Here is a 21,229-nt window from a genome sequence, read left to right as displayed (position 1 = left end):
GATAAAATATTAAGTTCAAACAATATTCAGCCCCGGTTCCCATGGAGTCTATAATCTATTGTGGGTAAAGGAAGGCTATTGTAAGACATATAAAAATAACCATAATATATGCAAAGTACAAAAGAATGGATGGATGAAAGCTACAATAAGGAAGAGGGTAGGCTGTATCCATTCCCTCCTTTAGGAATTCCTTCTCCCAGGCTTACCTTAGCCCTGTAATCAAGCTGCTTATTCTCTATGGAGCTTTCTCCAACTGGCTCAGCCCCTTCCCTGAATTCCTAGCGCACCCACGGTCTGCACGCTGGCACTTGCCATAGGTTACTGTGCATCACTAGGCATCTTAGTAGATGTATCCATCTTGTCTCCCCAGAGGGACTATAAGCTTCTTGATGGCTTAATGTCCCTGAGCCTCCACATATAAGGGCAGAAAGGCAGCAAGAACACTGGGTTTGGAATCAGTGGACCCGGGATTACATCCTGACCCTTTACATGATGACCTGTGACCCTGGGTGAGTCAGGGTACCTCCACGAGCCTTAGCTGCCTCATCTGTAACATGAGGGGGTTGGACCCGTCTTCTCTGTAGTTCTTCCTAATGGTAAGTCTGTGGTCTGAAGGTTTTTATGTCTGAAATGAGTGCACAGGTCCTGTGTGGATGGATGGGTTCCATGAGACATTGTTACGTCTCTCTGGAGTTCTCCTGTTCCAGGCAGGGATATGACCATGCCAAATTAACATTCAAAAAGTTGTTGTTTTTTGTCTTTGCGTGTGCGATGATGAACAGAAAAGGAAAACAAGAAAGAGAAGGCCAGAAGGTGGGAAAAGGCTGGGGCTCAGGCCAAAGCAAATCCACATGCCCCTGCGCTGACAGGACAATGCTCTGGTTTCTAGCAAAACCATTACTGTGAAAGAGCTCCTACAGGGAAGACAGCGGACAGTGTGAACCAGGGGGAACAGAGATAGAGGCCTGGGTCAGGGATGTCACAGGTTTTCTGCCTGTGGAGCCAGCACTCTCGGTTTAAGCTCAATTTGAGGACAAAATGAGGCAGTTGAGAGTTCCCGACCATTTAACAAGGGAAGAGGTTGACTCTGCCCACACAGCAAGGTTATGCAACAAGGATAAGTGAAGTTTAGCTCCTCTGATCCTGATGTGTCTAGGCAGTCAAACATCAGGGTACAGAGGGACTTGTGGTGTAGCGGGCAGCCACCAAGTCTGAGGGGCTCGGAGTCCACGTGGCTTGGGCTTTTTATTGGCTGCAGCCCTGCAAGCTGTGGCCAACCAGGTTTTGGGAAGGGAAGAATTTTCACTAGAGAATCTGGTGCCTAAGGAAGTGGTATAGGGGCTGTGTGTGGGGAGAAAGCTGTGACAGGGCAAAGGTCCCTGCATCAGGAAATGGCTGTTGCACACACCCACAGCTGAGTAGAGAGAAGGATCATCCCAAGACATCCTCTTTAACGTGGGGGTCGTACAGCATATGTACAAAATGACTTATGAGCCAGGAACTGCAGTCAGATGGACACAGGGACACAAGGTGCACTGGACTCAAATGTGAGGGAGAGAATTCAGGCGGCATCGCTGACTGACACACTAGCACAAGAGAGACGGCCAGCCTTCTAGAGCTCTGGACAAAGCAGTCATCAAATGCTGTTTGTCTGAGGCTCGCAAACACTGGGAAAGGCAGCTGTCCTAGGGCTAAAGTCAGAGTACTCGCTCACCCAGATGAGTGTTCATCATCTTGGCACAGTACTTGCACATGGCCTCCAGGTCATTCAGCTGTCCTTGAAGAAATGAAATCTGAGCTTCTAATTCTTCTTCCTAAAATAAAAAACATCGAGATATTAAAATAAAAACAAAACTAAAAAACAAAACTCTCAACATGCTCAAACAGGTTGAAGCACTATAAAAAGACAAGATAATCTGATTTTGGTCTATGACGGAAATCCGTCAGAAGGAGGTAGGGAAAAAGAGCAGGCCTAGTCTGTGAATTTCCTAATTTAGTGGTGGTTTCATATACTCAACCAATATTATGCAATAAAATTGAGAAAAAAATGGCTTAATAAATATCCAATGAATTTCACAAACAGCTCCATGCTCACTGGAGGCAAGTTACTATAAATTATGTTTTTGCTAGTGAGAGGCAGGTGTATGAAATGAAATCCCAAGAATCTACAAGAGGATGATAAGGAAGATCTCTTAAAATGCTTAGTGCTCCCAAAGCACTAAAATCATTTTGATTTTTATTCAAGAACACACATAAGGGCCCATAAAACAAGCCATACATATCCTTTGCACCACAAAATAAGAATAATGCAGGGATAAATATTTTAGAGACAATTTGGAGGTAAACACATTAAGAACTAAATAAAATTATTTGGAGAGTATATATAAGAAGGTAACTAATAATATGCAAATGTTATTTTTTCATTTCATTTTTTTGAAACTGGATTTATTTATTTATTACATTTTTATTTAAACTTTTGAGTTCCAATTCTATTTTTTTTTAAAGAAAAATTTTTAGCTGAAAGTTGCCCAGTTGCCCTAAAAATCTGCTCTAGCTCTGGGCACAGTATACAGAAAACAGGAAAGAATGGAAATGGTTTAGGCCAACAAACAGAAACGACCAAACAGCAGACCGTACATCTATCGTCCCAGGTCTGAGGCTCATCTGCAGGTTGGCCACAGCCACTCACGTTAACTCACAGGGTCTATTCTGGCAGGTACAGGCTGAGATCTTTTTGGGTTGCAGGGCATGCACACCAAAGCATTAGGGATCCTTTAGCTGCTGAAGTATTTCCCACAGAAGAATGCTAACTAGACTCTGAAAGACTTCACATTTGCTGAAGGTTAGGTCAGTAAAATAGACACTATTGGGGGGCAGCGGAAGGTGGAGAACTGACCTCTTATTTCAGATGTCCGGCTTCTCAGAGATTTGGGGTCTCTGTGTATACTTAATGAAAAAGAAAAATCAAACTAGCGAAGCAATTTGTTTTCCTTTTGGGAGCTGGTGCAGATTGCTTTAAGAACGGATTGGTGTAATTTAATGGCTGGAAAGGTGACTTGTAGCAGGTGTTTTTCACTTTAACCACACAGATGTTCCAGGGCTGAAAAGCTCTGCTTTTATCTGCTGGTACTGCTAGAAAATGGTGCCTTAGGAACTTACATCAAAAATGGTTTTTGAGAGAAAATGGGCACAGCTGCAATTTTAGAAACGAATTTTTGTAGAAAAGTCTCCTGAATGCTGGGCTTTCTTTGTCACGGAATATCCCGGTGCCTTCTAGAGACTAGACTCACATCTAGGCAGACAGCCACATCACTGGGGAGGAGAGATGAAAGCTTCTCTTGCCTATTTGTCACAGGGCCAGGACATACATACTGGAAACAACGGCAGAGCGGGGTGGCCTAGGATGATGGAAGGAGCCCTAGGGTAAGGACACCTGGGTTCTAATAAGAATAATAATAATGATGATCATAGCTATTTACACACACTATATGTTTATATAGCGTTTTAAGGTTTGCAACACACTTTATATATATTATTGCATTTGAGCCTCAAGATATCCCTGGAAGGTAGGTGCCCACTTTACAGGAAAAGCAAAACCAACTGAGGCAGTGTAAGGAGATCTCACTGGCTCCACAGGGTTACTGTGAGAACCAAATGAGACGGGACACATACAAGTGCTTTGCAATCTCTAGGAGGCAATGCAAACAGAAGTGATTATTACTGGCTATGGTGGAATGTCGACATGCGTCCCCAAGACCCGCTACCCATCCACTTCAATCCCTCAGACTCGATCTTTGTTGATGCCACTCTGCTAGGTACAGTAGGTGCCTTCATGAAATAAAAGATGCAGGAGATACACTTATTGAGCTTACAGTATAGTTCTGGGGAGATTCCTGGCAAAAAAATTCTTCTCCCTATGAAGATCAGCAAGTCATCTACATTCAGAGCCCTAAAGAGTTGTCTGGGGGAACCGGAAGGCTGTCAGACAAGAAGCGTTCACTAAGTGCCTACAATATCCACTGAACTTGGCGCCCAGGGACAGGGACCAAAGACAAAGTAGAAGAGTCTCTGCCCTTACGCAGCTTACATTCTGTTGGGGGAAAGCAAAATATACACAGAAAAGTGAAATGTGTATGTGTATATATATATATATATATATATATATATATATATATATATATATATATATATATATATATATATATATATATGAATTTTATACAAATATATATGTATGAAGTAGTTACATATGTGTGTGTATATATAATATGCATGTACACACACATATATTTATACACACTCACACATGTCGATAGATACTAATTTCCAAGTGAAGGGCACTAGTATCAGAGGGAATCATGACAGATTTCCTGCAGGAAGGGGCCCCTGTGCTGAACTTTGAAGGCAGCCAAGGATTCTGCATGGCACAGGAGAACGAGGATGACCTGGAGGAGGAAGTGCATTCCAGGTTTCAGGGAAGCGCCTGCCCAAAGATGGGAGGAAGGGAGACAGAGTGATATGGAAGGGGAAGAGCAAGCAGCCAGCTCCAGTTTCCCTGGAATGTGACCTGCATGGCAGGAGAGGTTGTCTGGAGCCTGATTATCAAGAACTTTAAAAACCAAATGAAGGCATTTGTATTTTGCCTGTTACGGGGGAGGGAAGCACTGGAGACTCTTGGGCATGAAGGAGACACCATCAGACCTATGGCTTCAGGAACAGCCAGATGGCCTTGGTGTGGAGGATCGGCTGGAGAGGCTGGAGGGATCACGGCTCCATTTTGCAGGGGGAGAATCAAAGACGGCTCCAAGGATCACGGTTAGTGCTCACATAGCACGATGAGGTTGTTGAGTGCTTTGCACATCATGGATCCTCACAACAACTCTGTGAAGAGGATGCTGGTCTTCTCATTTTACAGCTGGAGACTCGGGCTAAGAGCCACCGGGCAGCTTGCCTCTTGACAAACAGCTAGTCAGTGTCTACGGCAAGATTTGAATGCGGGCCTTTCCTGATCCCAAGTCCAGTCCTCTTTCCATTCCAACCCGTTCAGCCACCCAATGGGGTAGGATTGGATGAAAGGAGGGAACTCAATAGGGAGAGATGGGAAGAAATGGGAAACGGACTCATTCCAGGAACAGAGGAAAGCTGAAATACGGGAATGGTGAGTATTCTGTCAACAGGAAACCACAACTTCACGCAAGTCCAATTTGGCTAAAATGTAGGACGGAATTGTAAGATAAGACCAGAAAGGCAGCTTAGAGTCAGATCGTGGTGCAAAAACAGGGCATATGTCAGGAATTTGTGTATAAAGTAACATTTCTCAGCCTTTAAGAATTCCTACACTCATGGTGATGGACAAGGGCATTAGACTGGGAATGGCAGAGCCTAATTTTAAATCCTGGCTCCTGTACTTTGTGCCCATGCTACCCCATTTTAATAAGAGGGGTTGGACTTGATAAGTTCTAACCATCTGATGAAGATTTCAAATTTCACTAAGACTGAGTAAATCTGAATTGGACTTGGGATCATTCAGTAGCACCTTAACTCTCCTTTCACCCCTCACATTATACACTGAAAATAAGTCAAAGGATTGTGGGTGCTGCAGCTAGCAAGGGCCCATTTTACAGATGAGGAAGATGAGTCCCCAGAGAGGTGAATGACTTCCCAAGGTTGCAAATATAGTGTGGCCAAAGTGTGGCCAAGACTTACACTCAATATTTTCATTTTCCATTCAATGCTAATTCTATCACACTATGTCTTGTCACTAAAATTTGAGACCCATAGCTTCGTTTCCTTTAATCCAAAAAGAATGCTGGAAGCACTGAAAATTTAAGTCATTCTTTTAACTATAACATTATAAAAACCAAATGCTTAGCTAACTGCTCTGACCTATGAAAATAACCACTTGGGGTTGGATGCTTAAAAATAGGCAAAGTTAACTTAGGAGCTAAAGCATTTCAGTAATTCAGGGTCATATTCTAAAACTGACTTTAAACCAATCTATTTCATGAATTTGATTGTGAGAATTTTCTAAAAATAAAAGACAAGGCAATTTATGGTATTTATTCTTACGTATATTTGCTTATTCATTTTTGATATCTAGCCAGAGCAGAGGCGCTTTAAAGTATCAGTTTATATGATTTCTCATTAGAAATATGTTTTCTAGTTTCAGATTTTAGCACACAGTATAGGTGACCACTGAAGAGAAAGCTCAGGTGTTCAGTTGTTAAAAGGGTCATGCGTTTAATACTGGTGATATTAATCTAGTCAGTTTAGGGTTATTAGGACTTGAGTTCTCAAATGGAATGACCACTTCTGTCTGTTCTTTGGCATATTAGAGAATCTGGATATAGGAAGCAAAAGAATTGATGAGCAAAGAGGCCCATGGAATTTGCCTTTTTTTTTCTCAGTTCCTTTAAGACAGCCAAACTGGAAGCTTGCAGTAGTTGACCTAGGATTTTTGATATTTCAGAGGCTGCACATATTATATCTGTACTTGGAGACATATTTAAAATATTTTTATTTAAGATTTTTTTCTCGAATAAAAATCACTTGGCATCAGTAATTCCTCCTGGTCTCTCTATTCTTCCTATTACAACAAAGATTGGTATGACTTATGGAAGAAAACTGGAGTTTTAGCTGGGGGATAAAGTGTGTTGTATGACTGGAAGGAAGAAGGCTTAATTCCCAAACTCCCAAAGGAAAGTCTCATTTCCAGTGCAATTAAACACACAAGATTTGAAGGAGCAAGCGAGAGAGAGAGAGAGAGAGAGAGTGACAGAGACAGAGACAGAGACAAGGCTTAGAATATGCCTACTCAGCTGGCCCCACTACCAGCACAAGGAGGGCCTTCAAAAGGCACCAGTGACTGGCCAGAGCCACCACCACCTTATTCTTGGTTTCTCTCTCTTGGTCTGACTTCTTCATGGAAAGGGTCCAGTGAGACACAATGCTATGAAGGGACAGGTCTTGGGCCTTCTCCCTGCTGAGGCCTACCAATCCTTTGCCTGTGTTGTGTTGGTGTTTTCCATTTTACATGAAAGGACTGGAGACTCACCCTGTGTAAGTTTGGAAAGGTTTTGGGAGCAATGTCTTAGCCCCTCTGTGACCCAGTGTCTGGTCTTTGAGGCCAGTCCAGCATAGTTGCCCTGAGGAGCCTTTGGGACTTACCCCAGGGGCAGCTAAGACAATCACTTCTCCAATGGCAATGTCACATTTGGATGTGAACTTGTTGAGACCAATGTCATGTAAGAATTCAGCTAAAAGTGAAACTACTCTGCCCAGAGATGGAGGTGGTTATAGGGAAGTGTGTGCCCTGGGGTGATGGGGGAAAATGTTTGTACTTTTGTTATTAAGTATATCTTGGAAGTAAATATTCTTTTGTAAAAGCTAATTGACATTAAGTGATTAAATGGAATCAATGTACTATTCCCTGGCACCTAACAGTGGGAGGAGGTGGGGGTAACACAGCTAGTAAAGGGTTCAAGCTAATAAAATTAGAGAAAGATACACTGAGCCCCTCAGGGTATCCCTAGAATCCTGAGGGATAGATGCAGCAGCCCAGTGGGACAGTGAGCCACAGGGTACTCACTACACCAGCAAAAGATATGGGGCAGTGTTTAGACACTGCCAGACAACATAAAATGAGCTAGGGGCAGCTAGGTGGTGCGGTGCATAAAGTGCCAGCCCTGGAGTCAGAAGGACCTGAGTTCAAATCTGGCCTCAGACACTTAGTATGTAATGCTGGGTGAGTCACTTAACCCTGTTTGCCTCAGTTTTCTCATCTGTAAAAGGAGCTGGAGAAGGAAATGCAAACCACTCCAATATCTTTGCTAAGAAAACCCCAAATGGGGTCACGAAGAGTCAGATACAACCAAAACAACTTAACAACGACAACAAATACTGGAAAGACCACCGGACTTATCATGTCGGAAACGACCAAACAAAATATATACAGTTAACATATCTATATATTCCAGGCTAGGATAGGAATAATATAGAAAAACTAAAAATAATGAGCTGAGAGCCTAGAAAAGATTCTACAGTGGTAAGTGATGTAATAGTGGATGACTTTTTATTTAAAGCCCTGCAAGATGCACTGTACAACATTATCTATTCTGGAGGCTTCAAAACCATATTTTTTCATGTTATTTATCCAAAGGTTATGATTCTTTCAGCTCTAATCTGATCCTCAGCAGGCACCAGATGTTGGCAACCAGGATAACAACATTTTGGAGCCTTTGGTTTGCATAATTAGGCAGATTTTATGTAATTCTAAAACCTGCTCTGCGAGGTAGCTGAGGAGTGGAAATGACACAGCAGCGGGGCCTACAGCTGGACTCTGCCCCTTGTTAGCTGGGCGACATCGGGAGAAATCGCTTCCTATCTCTGAAGTTTAATTTCTTTGGCTATAAAATACAAGTAACACAGAAGGGCACCGTCTACACCTCACAGGGTGGCTGGAAGGAAAGCTCTTTGTAAAACACAAAGAGGAGTCAGCATGACCTTGAACTCCTTTGGAACACTCCAATCTTGGGACTTAAAAAATGTCTGTACAATTCTTTCAGAAGCTGAATGAATACGAATAGAAACCACTAAGCCACTTTTATGGCTAATCACCAGAGAACTTTTCAGTGTTGTCATACACATGTTCCAGGTTTATATGGTGTCCTCTGATGCTTTCTCAGGGTTAGTATTTTCTTTGGGTAGAACCTGTAATTTCACCGGGCATGGAACTCCAGGTGTGGAAATCCTCTCTACTAAATCAGAGGGTCAATTATTTCCCCCCAAAATTTACAAAGAATTATCCAGGGCACTAAGTGTCTGTCTAGCTTTAGGAGGCTGGCCCTCCATCCACAAAGTCAGGTCGACTTATTCAATGACCTCTTGTAAATGCGGTGGCCAGTCTATTCCCAGAGTAGCAGAATTTGGCTCAGCTCATAGCAAACTAACTTTTATCTCTAAGGAAAGAAAAGAGCATTGGCCTTTTTTCTGCTGCCATAGAGTCTTAAGGTTGGACAGGCCTCCACAGTTGTCTGTCCACTTGGTCAAGCTCCTACTCCCTTCTCCCCCATCCCTGAGAGGCAGCCAGGCGGGCAGCCTCCTCTGACAGGTCCCTTGTCACTTTCTGAGGCAGTCTATCCCACTGTGGACAGTTCTGATTGTCAGGATGGCCTCTGCCCGCTCCAGTGGGCTGGCGCCTGCCTTACTGCCCTCCAAACACAGGTAGCTGATTTCTCTTACAGTAGGCATCGCTTCAAATGTTTGTGATGTCTCTCTCTCTGTCTCCTCTTCTATCAAACAATCAACATTTATGGCCTACTATGTGCTAGGCACTGTGCTAAGTGCTGGGGATAAAAAAAAGGCAAAAGACAGTACCTACCCTTAAGGAGCTTACACTCTAAAGCAGGAGACAACATGCAAACAAAAATAGACTAAACCTCCCCAGATCCCTTAACCAATCCTTAAATGGAAGGAAGGAAGGGAAAAAAGAAGGGGGAAACATCTGTTAAGTGCTTACTATGCACTAGGTAAGCATATGTCATGGTTTCTGGTCCCCTTCCATCCTGGCTATTTTTTTTTAGACACATTCTAATCTGTCAATGTCTTCATGGCATTGTCCATAGGGTCCACTACCCTCTTTGGCAGAAAAACTCAGACTATAGTGCTTTGGGTAATTTAATAAGTGACTTCATTTTGATAAGATTCAAAACAGCTGTGCCCTGAGCCAAAATATGTCCAAAAATATTTGTGAGGCTCTAAGCTATGCTGTTCTAGAAGTCACCTTCTGGACTTCCTTCCCCTAAACATGGCTTCCCTAGAGCGAAGGAAGGTATTTTTCTGCAGCCCTTGGTCTGGCTCCCAGCCTTCCTTCTCTAGTCCTGCTGTCTCTGATAGCCGGGGAGGGCTGCAGCCAGTGCACACACCTGATGCCTCAGAGCCGGGCAGAAGGGGATGGAGAGGATGAGGAAGTGAGGACCAGCAAGCTCATCTTCTGAGCTTTACAGTAGAGGAAGCAGATGGGGTGTAAAACACTGAATCTGGAGGCCAAAACACAGGTTCAAATCTCAGCTCTGACACTCACTCGCTATGTAGCTTTGGGTAACAAGCTGTTCCTTGTCTCAGGGACTCAAATTTCTTCATCTATAAAACAGAGGTTTGGGTCTAGCTATCTCCAAGATCCCTTTCAGCTCTAAAGTTCTCTGATCCTGGGATTCATGATGAGTACACGTGACACAGATCTTTCAACTGGGACTTTTGTGAGATAATTCTCAGGCAAATCACTGGTGAAATGCTATTAAAGTGGGGCAGCTAGGTGGTGCAGAGGATGGAGCACTGGGCCTGGAGTCAGAAAGACCTGAATTCAAATCCAGCCTCAGATATTTTTTAGCTGTGTGACTCTGGACAAGTCACTTAACCCTGTTTGCCTCAGTTTCCTCCTCAGTCAAATGAGCTGGAGAAGAAAATGGCAAACTACTCCAGTATCTTTGCCAAGAAAACCCTAAATGGGGTCACCAAGAGTTGGACATGACTGGACAACAAAATTAAAATGACTGGAGAAAAGTATAGAGTGAGCAATAAGAAAACACTGGAGGGCTACCTGACCAAAATGCCACTTAGGGTCAGCCAAGTTATTTCTGGATCAGTGAGGAAGGGGGACTGCTCCAGTTCACCGGGGCGGGGGCGGCTTCTTTCTGCTTCTCCTCCTGCCTGCCGTTCCTCCCCAGCTAGTCTGGCAGGGCTCTCTTCCTTGTGCTCCTCTCTTACTTGTCTATTCCTCTTTAGCTGATGCCAAGGCACTGTGCCTGTCTGGACCTCAACATCCTCATCTGTCAAACGGAGAGAGGGCTGGACTGGATGATCCCGGGGGTCCCTCCCTGCCCCCCGGACATTCTAGGTCCTTCTCAGTTCTCCTTCACACAGATGTACTGATTTCAGCGCCGGCTCTCAATAACCAAACTGCCCATTGCATCGTTTTTCCTCAAAAATCTTGAACTATTATTTGAAATACTTGGTTCTTTTCCACACGGGTCACCTTTTGAATTGTAGTGACAGTTTAGGTTTTGTTTTTTAAACAAAAAGCACAGAGATTTTTTCTTCAAATTTTATCACTGTTTTATATCAATCAAATCAAGAAGCATTTATTAAGTGCTTTCTATGTGTTGTCAAATTCTGTCACCTCATATTCTTCTCTCATTGTTATTTCAGAAGTAACCTGGAAACTGCCCAAATCAGAAGACTTGAAATACCATGATGCTTACAGCCCTTGAGTAATCCAATTTCATTACTGATTGCAATACCTTTCTGCTGTTCTGGATTCAAACTAGAGCAGGTGTGAGTTTAAACTTCAGCAGTTTTCTCAGTGAGTATACTTTGCAGTCCTTACACTAAGGTTGTTGGTGGGGGAACAATCCTTTTATCTGGATTTTATTGTAGGCAGGTATGTTCTGAAGGCTTCCCTCTCCCAGGCTTCCTCCATACAAATAACGGACAGAGTTTTCTTTCTAAGACATTTCCCCCCTGCCCAGTGGGTATGGAGGTTTCTCTTTGAAGAACAGTCTCCACAGATCAGGCACTGAGCGTCTGAACTCAATAGACGCCCAACTTAGAGACCGTAGGGACAAGCAATCTATAGCAAACAGAAGACAGGGAAGAAGAAAGGGCTCGACCCAAGCAGATGGGGGAACCAGAAGTCGGAAATGGAGGAAATAGAAAGTGCTAAAAAGAAAAGGGAAGTAAAGGGGATAGATTTTCACCAGATGCTTTGTGTACACAAGGCCCCCAAATAAATATCTGTATACAAACTGGACTGATCCAAGTCAAAAAAGAATAAAATAAGAGGAGATAAAACACAAGTTGAAATTTGAGAAACACGAAAAACACAAGAGAAACTTTTATTTAGGAGAAATAAAATAAGAGAGACATAGCAGGTCATTTAGGCAGGAGATGTTGAGTTTAAAAAATACTCAGCACTCCCCCTTCCCCAAAGACTGACATTAAATCAAAACTATTCTGTTCAATTAAAAACAACTAAATAAAACATTTCCTGAAAAAGTATATCATACACACATTCATTTGACAAATATCTGAGTGCTTACTGTCTCCTGGACCTCACCATTGTCTCCAGTAACTCATCTTCTAGCAAGACTGAAACAACTCTGGCATTCACTCCTCCTTTGCAGCCCTGGCCCCTGGCCCCTTCCCTCTCCTCCCTTTGACTGGAGAGTGTAGACTTTGAAGAGCTCCTCGCAAAGCCTGCATTTAAGTAGTTGGCTGTCTGCCACCTCATCAACCTCTGCTCAGCTGCAGGCTGGCTACCTGTCCCCCTCCTTTTCAGCTTCTTTTTATGTTTCCTCAGCCCCTCTCCCCCAACAGACTGTAAGCTCCTTGAGGGCAGGGCCTGTCTCTTGCCTTTCTTTGTATTCTTGGCAGTTAGCATAGTGCCCAACACACAGTAGGCACTTAATACATGCTTACTGACTGACCTACTAGGTACGCTCTCAAGATATTTTGTCCTAATGTTAGTGATCAAAGAAAAATGAGCAAGCTGGGTAGTACTTCCGGGATCAAGGTTTCTTCCTATACAATGGGAGTGAAGCCCTGAAGGGCATCATTCACCATTCTTCCAAATAGAGAGAACACTGAATGAGTCATGGAACTTTAGGATTGGAGGAGACACAGAGAGCATTTAGTCCAACCTTACTTTACGAAAGAAGAAAAAGGCCAAGAGAAAATAAGTGACTTGTTTACATCATCCAACTGGTTTATCACAAAATCAAACAACAGACAAACTGGGAAGAAGTTTAGACAGCCTCAGTTCAGCCTCTTATTTTAGAGATGAGGAAGCCCTGGTCCAGACAAGTTAAAGCACTTGCTCAGGGTCATACTGTCAGTGAGGATTCTGTAGTGAGTAAAGAAGAGCTGGGAGTCAATTGGGCCTAGGTCCCTGATAGTCCCGTAGGGTGCTCTGCTCACCATACCACTCTGCCTGCCTGCCATGCCCCTCAGAGCAAAGCAGGGACCAGAACACAGGCCTGGACTCCCACAACCAGAGCTCTTTGTGTTAAAGAAAAACATCTTCCTTCCCTCAACTGGTGGCTTTCCTTCTTGGTCACCTTCCCAGCCGGGCTGATTTAGTGGTTGGTAAAGTGGTTGTATCACTGTGCGGAAGCAGGGAGGAGGAGGTTCTGAGACCAGTGGTGGGATGAGGATTAAACTATGTGCATCTGCAGAGGGCTCTGAATGTCTATACACCAGAAGAGTCGGCTTTGTTGATCTTAGAACAGTACAGGAAGTGACCTTCGAGATCATCTAGTAATATAGATCCTGGGATCAGAGATCTAGGGCAGCTAGGTATGCAGCGGGGACCTGCATTCCAATCCTCACTAGCTAAGGAACCCTAGGCACTTAACCTCCATCGGCCTCAGTTTCCTCAAATATAAAATGGGGATAATAGCACCTACCTTCTAAGGGTAGTCAGGATGAAAGAGAGAATATTTGTTAAGTGCTTAGTACAATGCCTAGCACATAGTAGGTGCTATATAGATCTAAGCTATTATTATTATCATGATTATTAGAGCTGAAAGGGATCACACATTTACATGTAGAAAGCATAAGAGCTTGGGATCTGGGGATTTGGGGGCTCGTCTTTACTCGTAGCGCTTGTTCTTAGCCTAATTCTCATGTAACTAGCTTCCGGTTATCCAATTAAGGGAAGAGGGCAGGTGCACGGATAATCCCAAATATCATGTCACAGGTGAAAAAGCTACACATCAGAAATGAAAATAAAATCTCCAATTGAAACCAGTCTTACAGGCCTGGAAATCTGACCTGAGGGTCTGCAATAGGGGAAACACAAATTCTCCCCCGAGTTAAGTTGCTGACTTTGTGGTTCACAAAACTGCTTCAAGGCACGGCCAGAGTTTTTTGACTGTGGTTGTTGTTTTTATGAAAAATACAACCCTCTAGATTTAAGCACAAGTAGAGAGACCCTACCACTGTCACACAGAGTACTTACAGCTCTACCTTGATGCTGTAAACACCAGCATTGGTGAATTAATTTCATTTCCTAATTTTGTCTTTAGAAAAAAAAATCTAGCTTCCTATTGTATAAAGACCTGTGTATATGGACTCATTTTGCAATTTTCATGGGGAAACATCCCCATCTTTTGGACTTTTAGGATATTGCCGCCATGTTACGTTTCTGGCAAATAACTCTAAGTGGCTAACCTTCAGTTAACCAAAATGCTGGGTAGCTGGAGAACTACTGCAATACAGAATCTCCACGTGCCCGGCTTCTTTCAAGATTCAGCTCAAGCACTTCTTTAGGAAGCCTTTCCTGGAACCTCGCTGCTAGTGCCTTCCCTCTGAGGCGACCATCCATCTGCTCTGCACATGTCAACATGTGCAGAAGTGTTTGCAAGTTGTTTTCCCCATTAGAAGGTGAGCTCCTTGAGGGCAGGGACCTTATTTTTGTCTTCTTTGTAGCCCAAGCACCTAGTACAGTGCCTGGCATAAAGTGAAAGCTTGATAAGTACTTGTTGACGGATTAACTGACCTATGTGTGGACTCTGTAGTTATAAACGACTCTACTGAGCAAGGATACTTTCTGTTGTTATCTTTCTCATGTCCAGTTGCACAAATCTGTGAGTCAGCTGGTCAGGGTAAGGGAGAAGCCTACACCAGGGCATGCAAAACAAGTCTCATGGAGAATTAAACCTGCGACCCTGACTTACTTAAGAGCATGTTTTACATACCTGAGTTAACAAACCCAGTGTCCCAATAATGCAGACAAAGAGTTGCATTGCCATCAAAGCCAAGGACAAACACTCGGGGGATTTATTAAACATGAAAGTTATTTCCAACCAGCGTTTGTTTGCAAGGGGGTGGTTGTTCTAATGTGGTCAACTGTAAGACTTGAAGAACAGAAGACTATGGCTCCATGATTTCTTTAGTTCACACTACCTCTAACCTCTTGGGCAGCCTCTGCCACTGCCACCCTTCCAGAATCTCAAACTCAACATATCTAGCATCCAACTTGTCATTTCCTCCTGAAAGCTCAGCCATCTCCCAGATACCCAGGCCTGAAACCTCAGGATCAACATGTTGGAGGGGGTCCTCTCTATAATGTTTCTAACGAGCGGTCAGCATTTGCTAGGTGATAACTGACTGTTGGGCTGAGCTGACCTTGCATTCTGAGGCAGCCACAATGCTTTGGAACAGACTGAATTGTTCTCTCCTTAGCTCAAGCTCAAGTCTGAGTCTCTGCAACCTTTACTCACTGCTTCTCTTTCCTCTGGGGTCAACCAGCATGAGCCTGATCCCCCCTTTTCACTGCAAAACCACTGAAATACTTCAGAGTCCTCTTTGCCCCTTCCCTTTGCATGCCCTTAAGCATCCCATTAGTTGTTAGGTCCTGCAGATTCTGCCTCAGCACCTCCGTCTACACCTGACCTCTTTCCTCAACCGCCACTGCTCAGGATTCCAACTCCCCTTGCCTGCCTTACTCCAATAACTTCCCAGGTGGTGTTTTTGACCACACAATCTTCTCCCCTCTGGCTCCCTCTGCTGTTTAAATCATCTTTCGAATACATTCCTTGGATGGAATCATCCACCCCTCTACTGGAAAGCCTTTGGTGGCTCTCCATAGCCTGATGAAGAAAGAACTAATTCTGGATCTTCTCAGTCAAGATCCCCCTTGATCTGGCTCCATTCTACCTCTAGCCTTAGCTCATGTACTCTGTGTTACAGGCAAACCGGACTGCTTGGCCTCCACTGTTCCCATGCTGTCCTCTACATCTCACAGCACCCCATGCCTACAATGGCATCCTCAATCAGGAGAAAGTGACCGTTCCCTCCCCAAACTTCTCATAGCATATTGCTTGGATCACTCAATTACGCCTAGTTCACTCTTCCTCCGATCATAATTATTTGTCTCTTCCCTCCCTCCAATACATTAAATGTTCCAAGGTCTGCCTATCTTTTTATATCCCCAATGTCTGAGCACAGGCTTCCACTTAGAGGTCATCTATGAGTTGTTCCTTAAGACATTTTGATTTGCATTTCAATTCTCATTACAAAATAGTGACTATTTAATTAGCCTCCAGTTGTGGTATGTGCCAGCTATGGAGTCCGAATGATCTTACCAAGATGACTTAGTCAAAGCTGGACATGATGCACAAGGAATCCTTTTGACATGTTTTGCTACATTAGTGAGATTCATTCCAAAACTTAGAATCATAGTACCACAAAAGCCCACCATTTAAAAGATGACAAAATTGGGGTCCAGAGAGATGCTAATCATAGCTAACGTGTATAGTGCTTACTGTATGCCAAGACCTATGCTAAGTGCTTTACAAATATTATCTAATTTACCCTCACAACAACCTTGGGAGGGAAGTGATAATTTTTATCCCATTTTGCAGATGGAGAAACTGAGGCAGACAGAGGTTAAAGTGACCTGAACAGGGTCACACAGGTAGTGAGTGTCTGAGAACAAATCTGAACTCATATCTCTTTGAATCCAGGCCCAGTGCTCTATCCAATGAACCACCTAGTTGCTCCTAAAAGACGAAGTGACTTATCCAAGGCCAAACAGCTATTGAGTGGCACCAGCAGGGCAAGAATTCGAGTCCCCTGACTCCTTGGTCCAGTGTTTTCCACTACTCTGTATTACTCCCCTTCACAATCATTAAAGGAATATTCAGATCTAGCACAAACATAAAAAAAAAACCAAAACATTACAATGAATTACTCAGAAGACAAAATTCGTTGGGAGGAGAGGCCCTCTCTCTAAAGGAAACTCACTGGGTCTAAGAAAGAGAGATATCAAATTCATAGCCATTTGCTTCTTTCCCCAGTGGGAATTAAAGAAAAGCTCTCTGTCTTGGTTATCACCCTTTGAAAATCAAAGTATTGACTTTTCTTTTCCCCGGTACAATTATAAGAGCAGTTAAAGTTAACTACATTTTTACTTATTAATCGTTATGTGGAAATATGTACAAATTCTTTAGAATATTGCATCTGGAACAAAGAAAGGGTTCTGCCGGTCTGCGTTTTACGTACCTATTTATGCACCGTACTCAACAGGATTGAGGGCATAAATATCCCACAGTCAGCTGAGCCTAGCCCTTTCATTAAATCCCAAATCTGTCCACTAAGATTGACAACAGAAAGACCTAATGGAGAAAAATTAGGGAGGCTGATTGTCTGATGCTGGGCAGCAATAAAAAAAACCAACCTAAAAACACATTTACTCTGGGTATTAAGCAGACATATTAATATCCTCATTGCCCATCTGGGTGGCATTCAATTTTTCATTTTACCTCAAGTTATATTTAAGAGAGTTGTATATTTCAACACTGTTATATGGTTGGTGCATTGCTGATTTCATTTTTATTTTTCTCAAGTGCTCATTTAAAAAGTATTGCGTTCTTAATATTTTATGTAATATTTGTGTGTATGTCTCATAAATGAATGGATAATATTCACATATTAAGCATGGAGCAAACCAAATTCACAACACTGGCAAAATCTGTATTTGGGGACATAATGTATCTTAAGGAAGATGTTAGCACATGCTCCCTACTTGAACTATCCTAACTAGTATTATTACGTGCGTAAGTCAACCTTCTACTTTGGGGCAAGGGACTGGTGAGGAAGTTTGTAAACTCCTTCTACTGCCCTGGCTGAAGGAACCCCAGAGGGTGTCTGGATAGACACATTAGAGTCATGTCCTTGTTTAAAGTAAAGCTGCCTTCTTTCACACCTTTCATTCGACAAGACTTCTCCAACCGGTCCCCTCACCTCCACCGCCACAGCTGCTGCTCCGGCTTAAGCCTCATCGCATCTCAAGAGAACTACTGGAAGAGCCTCCTACCTGCCTTTCCTTCCTCCGTGCTGCCGCGTCAACCTCTTCTTCCCTCCATCTTCCTAATACCATTACTTATTCCCAGCTCACAATGCTTCAGTGGCTCTGTGATGCCTACCAAATAAAGTACAAACTATTGAGCTGGGCACGGAAGACTCAACAGTCCAGCTTCAATGTACTTTTCTAGCCTTATCTCACACTAGTCTTCTTTTTTGGCCACAAGGGACTAATCTCCACTCCTTTTCTCACCCTTCCCTCCTCCAGTCCTCTTGCCTGGAATCGACTCCTCTGCTGCATCTTTTGGTCAAAATTCTCCCCTTCCCTCAAGGTTGGCGCTCCCTCTGTGAAGCCTTCTGCTGCCCCAAGTGATCTCACACCCTCCTCAGCTTTCTCGTAGGTCTTCATATGGTCCTTCCCTTGAACTGACTGTCTAATTTTTATGACAGTTTTCTATGCACATTTCATCTCCTTGAAAGGTTAAAAACTCTTTTTTTCCCCGAAGGTTATGAACTCTTGCAGGACGAGGAGCACAAATAATTTGATCTTTGTATCTAGCGCGTCCAGCACAAGTGTACCCTGCACTTAGTAGGTACATGATGCTTATTAAATTGCATTGGTTTCTGCTCTTAATTTGCAAGATCCTGTTCTCATTCCTAATTCCTTTCTTTGGGCTGTTTTTCAGAGAATGAGAAGGTTATGGCCCAAGTGCTACAGAGAGATTTTGCTCGTACACAGAAGGCAATAATTGAGGATAGCATGCAGTGAACAAGGCAGCCTCTGACTGGACCACGTAAGGAGATGTGACACTTCAGTTCAGCCACCAAAAGCGAAAGGGAATGACAACAAAATCACCGAAGTCACAGCAACAAAGAGGAAAGAAGGCTTGGAAAACACTTGGAAAACCCCAGAGGGTCAAGCAGGGTGGCCTGGTCTGTGAATACAAGCCATGGGAGGGAGGCCTCTACTTTGGCCTAACTTTCTCACCTTGATGTTTTTCAATCCAGCCACTAATTTCCTCTATTTGAGGCCAACAGGTTTTCTGTTCTGGTGGTTGAACACACTGCACGTTTCATTCTGAGAATCATGTTTTATTATAAGGCGCTAAAGGCTGTTACATAGTTTCTACCTCATAGCCTGCACCTTCCAGATTAACTGTGACTTTGATCAGTGACTACCTTTTCATTTTGGGGTGTTCCTTCTTGGTTTGGATTGCAACAAATGTTTCACCCCCCTGAAATTTTATATTCAATTTAAAAAATGAAATGGCATTTGAAAACATTTACTTGATATTTTCCGTCATGCTTATTAAAAAAAAATCCTCAATCTTTGAAAATGTATAAGGGATTAGACACATGAAAACTGCTTGTAGTTTCAGATAAAAAGTTATTTATGACTGTATTGGCTCATTAATAAGGGATAATATCTAATAGGAATGAAAAAATAAAATCAGACACTGCATGTATGTACATGCATTATGTTTACTTGACAAATAATAGAGTTAAAAACAAGATAAAGCTGACAAACTGAAGCTGGGAGCCAAAAACGAGAGTAAAATGCTTATAAACTATGACAATAAGTTCACTCATCGAGCTCAGATGTATTAAGTTCTGATATCCATAAGAGGCGTAAGAATCAAATAATATTCAAAGAAAGCAATTGGGAGAAATCATTCTAATGATAATGGGCTAAAATTAGGGAAAAAAAGTTGAAAGTTATATAACTTCCTACAGACAATATTAAGGCTGATCAGGGCAGTTTCTGAAAAGAAACCTTTTCTCAGAAGAGAAACCCCTGTGATGTGTAATTCAAAAATTCTTTCGTACCTGGAGCAAACAAGTCAAGCTTCTTCATTATGCAAATTTACCACCAACAATAACCATCGTATCATATTTAAAATAATTTTAGGAATAGCTATACATATTTTTTCTAACAGTGGTAGTCAGATAAAAGACTCAACATTAGCCAAATGGATTATTAAACAAAAGATTACAGCTTGTTACTGTAACTACTACTTCCTCCTATCTAAATAAAAATAACTAGATAAAGCATTTGTTAAATGTTTACTAGGTACCAAGTGCTTAATACCAGGAATACAAATATACCCTCAAGGAACTTACATTCTAACGGGGGAAGATAACCCACAAAGGGTGGCTGAGGAAGGCTGTGCTAGCTAGTGGCATGCACAGAGATGGCCAGGAGGTTTGGGGGCGGCCTGGGTCCCAGCCAGATGGTAGTCTGGAATTATACGGCACTTTTAAAAACTGTTGAAAATCTTTATTAAGTAGATATGTCTCTATAAAGTCCAGACTTGAAAGGTCAATCGTAGCACATTCCTGCTAGTGAAGGCTATAAACAGCTTTGGCCAGGGGCAAAAGGCATCCGGACTCAGGCTCTCCACCCTGGCCCCAAAGAGCAATCCTTCCATCGACAAAAATGTTCTTATCTATGCTGTGTAGGGCCATGTGCTGGGGGGAGATACAAAGTTTAGCTCCTATGGTACGTAGTCCACGCCCTCAGGAAGCTCACCATTCAGAAAGGGAGATAATACACTGCTACTCTGATACACAGCATCTCTTGGTAAATGTGTCAGATTAGTATAAAGATTTACATGTGTACATGAGGAAAACTGTTATTGACAGAGAGACGAGGGAAGATTTTATGGAAGAGGCATCATTGAAGTTGGGCCTTAAAGGATGGAAAAATCACTTCCCTCCATGGGCTGCGGCTTCCTCATCTAGAAAGTGAAAGGTCTGAGCTAAATGACCCCTAAAGCCTCTAATGCTATATGTTACAAGCATATGTGAAGAGCACTCTGGGAATGGGGTCTAGGTACCTGATATTCTCAAGCCTTGGTGCAATGGGGTCGGAGGGAAGGGATTACTTCTCTGCTTCCCTCGATGATTTCATCCCCCATGGATTTAAAGACCATCTCTATGCTGGTGACTTTCCAAATTTACCTTTCCTGCCCCAACTCTCTGTTGACCTCCAATCTCACATCTCCAACTGCCTCCTGGACATCTCAGACTGGATGCCCAGTAGACATCTTAAAATCATTATGTCCCAAACAGACCTCATTATCTTTATTAAGCACTTACTGCATGCAAAGCACCATGCTATCCTGTGGGAATACACATATAAAAGTGAGACAGTTCTTTCCTCTCAAAGAGTTTACACTCTCTAATGACTAAAGCAAGTTACCTTCTGGGTCAATTGTTCTTAGTTTCATGTTATTTGAAAGAAGAAGGCCCTTTGGACTAAAAAAATCTTTTGCAAACTTAATGCTAATATTACCCCTTATTCCTTTAAGATGAGATAAGAGCCTTTAATCCAGAATTAGAGAGAAGAAAGAGAATTTGAATAGAG

The 21,229-nt window shown here is 42.8% G+C and overlaps 1 protein-coding gene across 7 annotated transcripts in view; it reads right to left on the bottom strand.

Annotated features, from left to right (window-relative positions):
• The window catches only part of TBC1D5 (TBC1 domain family member 5), a 635,464-nt gene that overhangs the window by 30,275 nt on the left and 583,960 nt on the right, over positions 1-21,229 (bottom strand). For all 7 annotated transcript variants that reach the window (XM_036758387.1, XM_036758382.1, XM_036758384.1 and 4 more), the window contains one exon: positions 1,715-1,814. In XM_036758387.1, the coding sequence (XP_036614282.1) occupies positions 1,715-1,814 (100 nt within the window). The remainder of the gene's footprint in view (positions 1-1,714; positions 1,815-21,229) is intronic.

This window comes from Trichosurus vulpecula, chromosome 5, assembly GCF_011100635.1.
Source record: "Trichosurus vulpecula isolate mTriVul1 chromosome 5, mTriVul1.pri, whole genome shotgun sequence".
Classification (NCBI taxonomy): domain Eukaryota; kingdom Metazoa; phylum Chordata; class Mammalia; order Diprotodontia; family Phalangeridae; genus Trichosurus; species Trichosurus vulpecula.
This window is presented reverse-complemented; position numbering and strand designations above follow the sequence as displayed.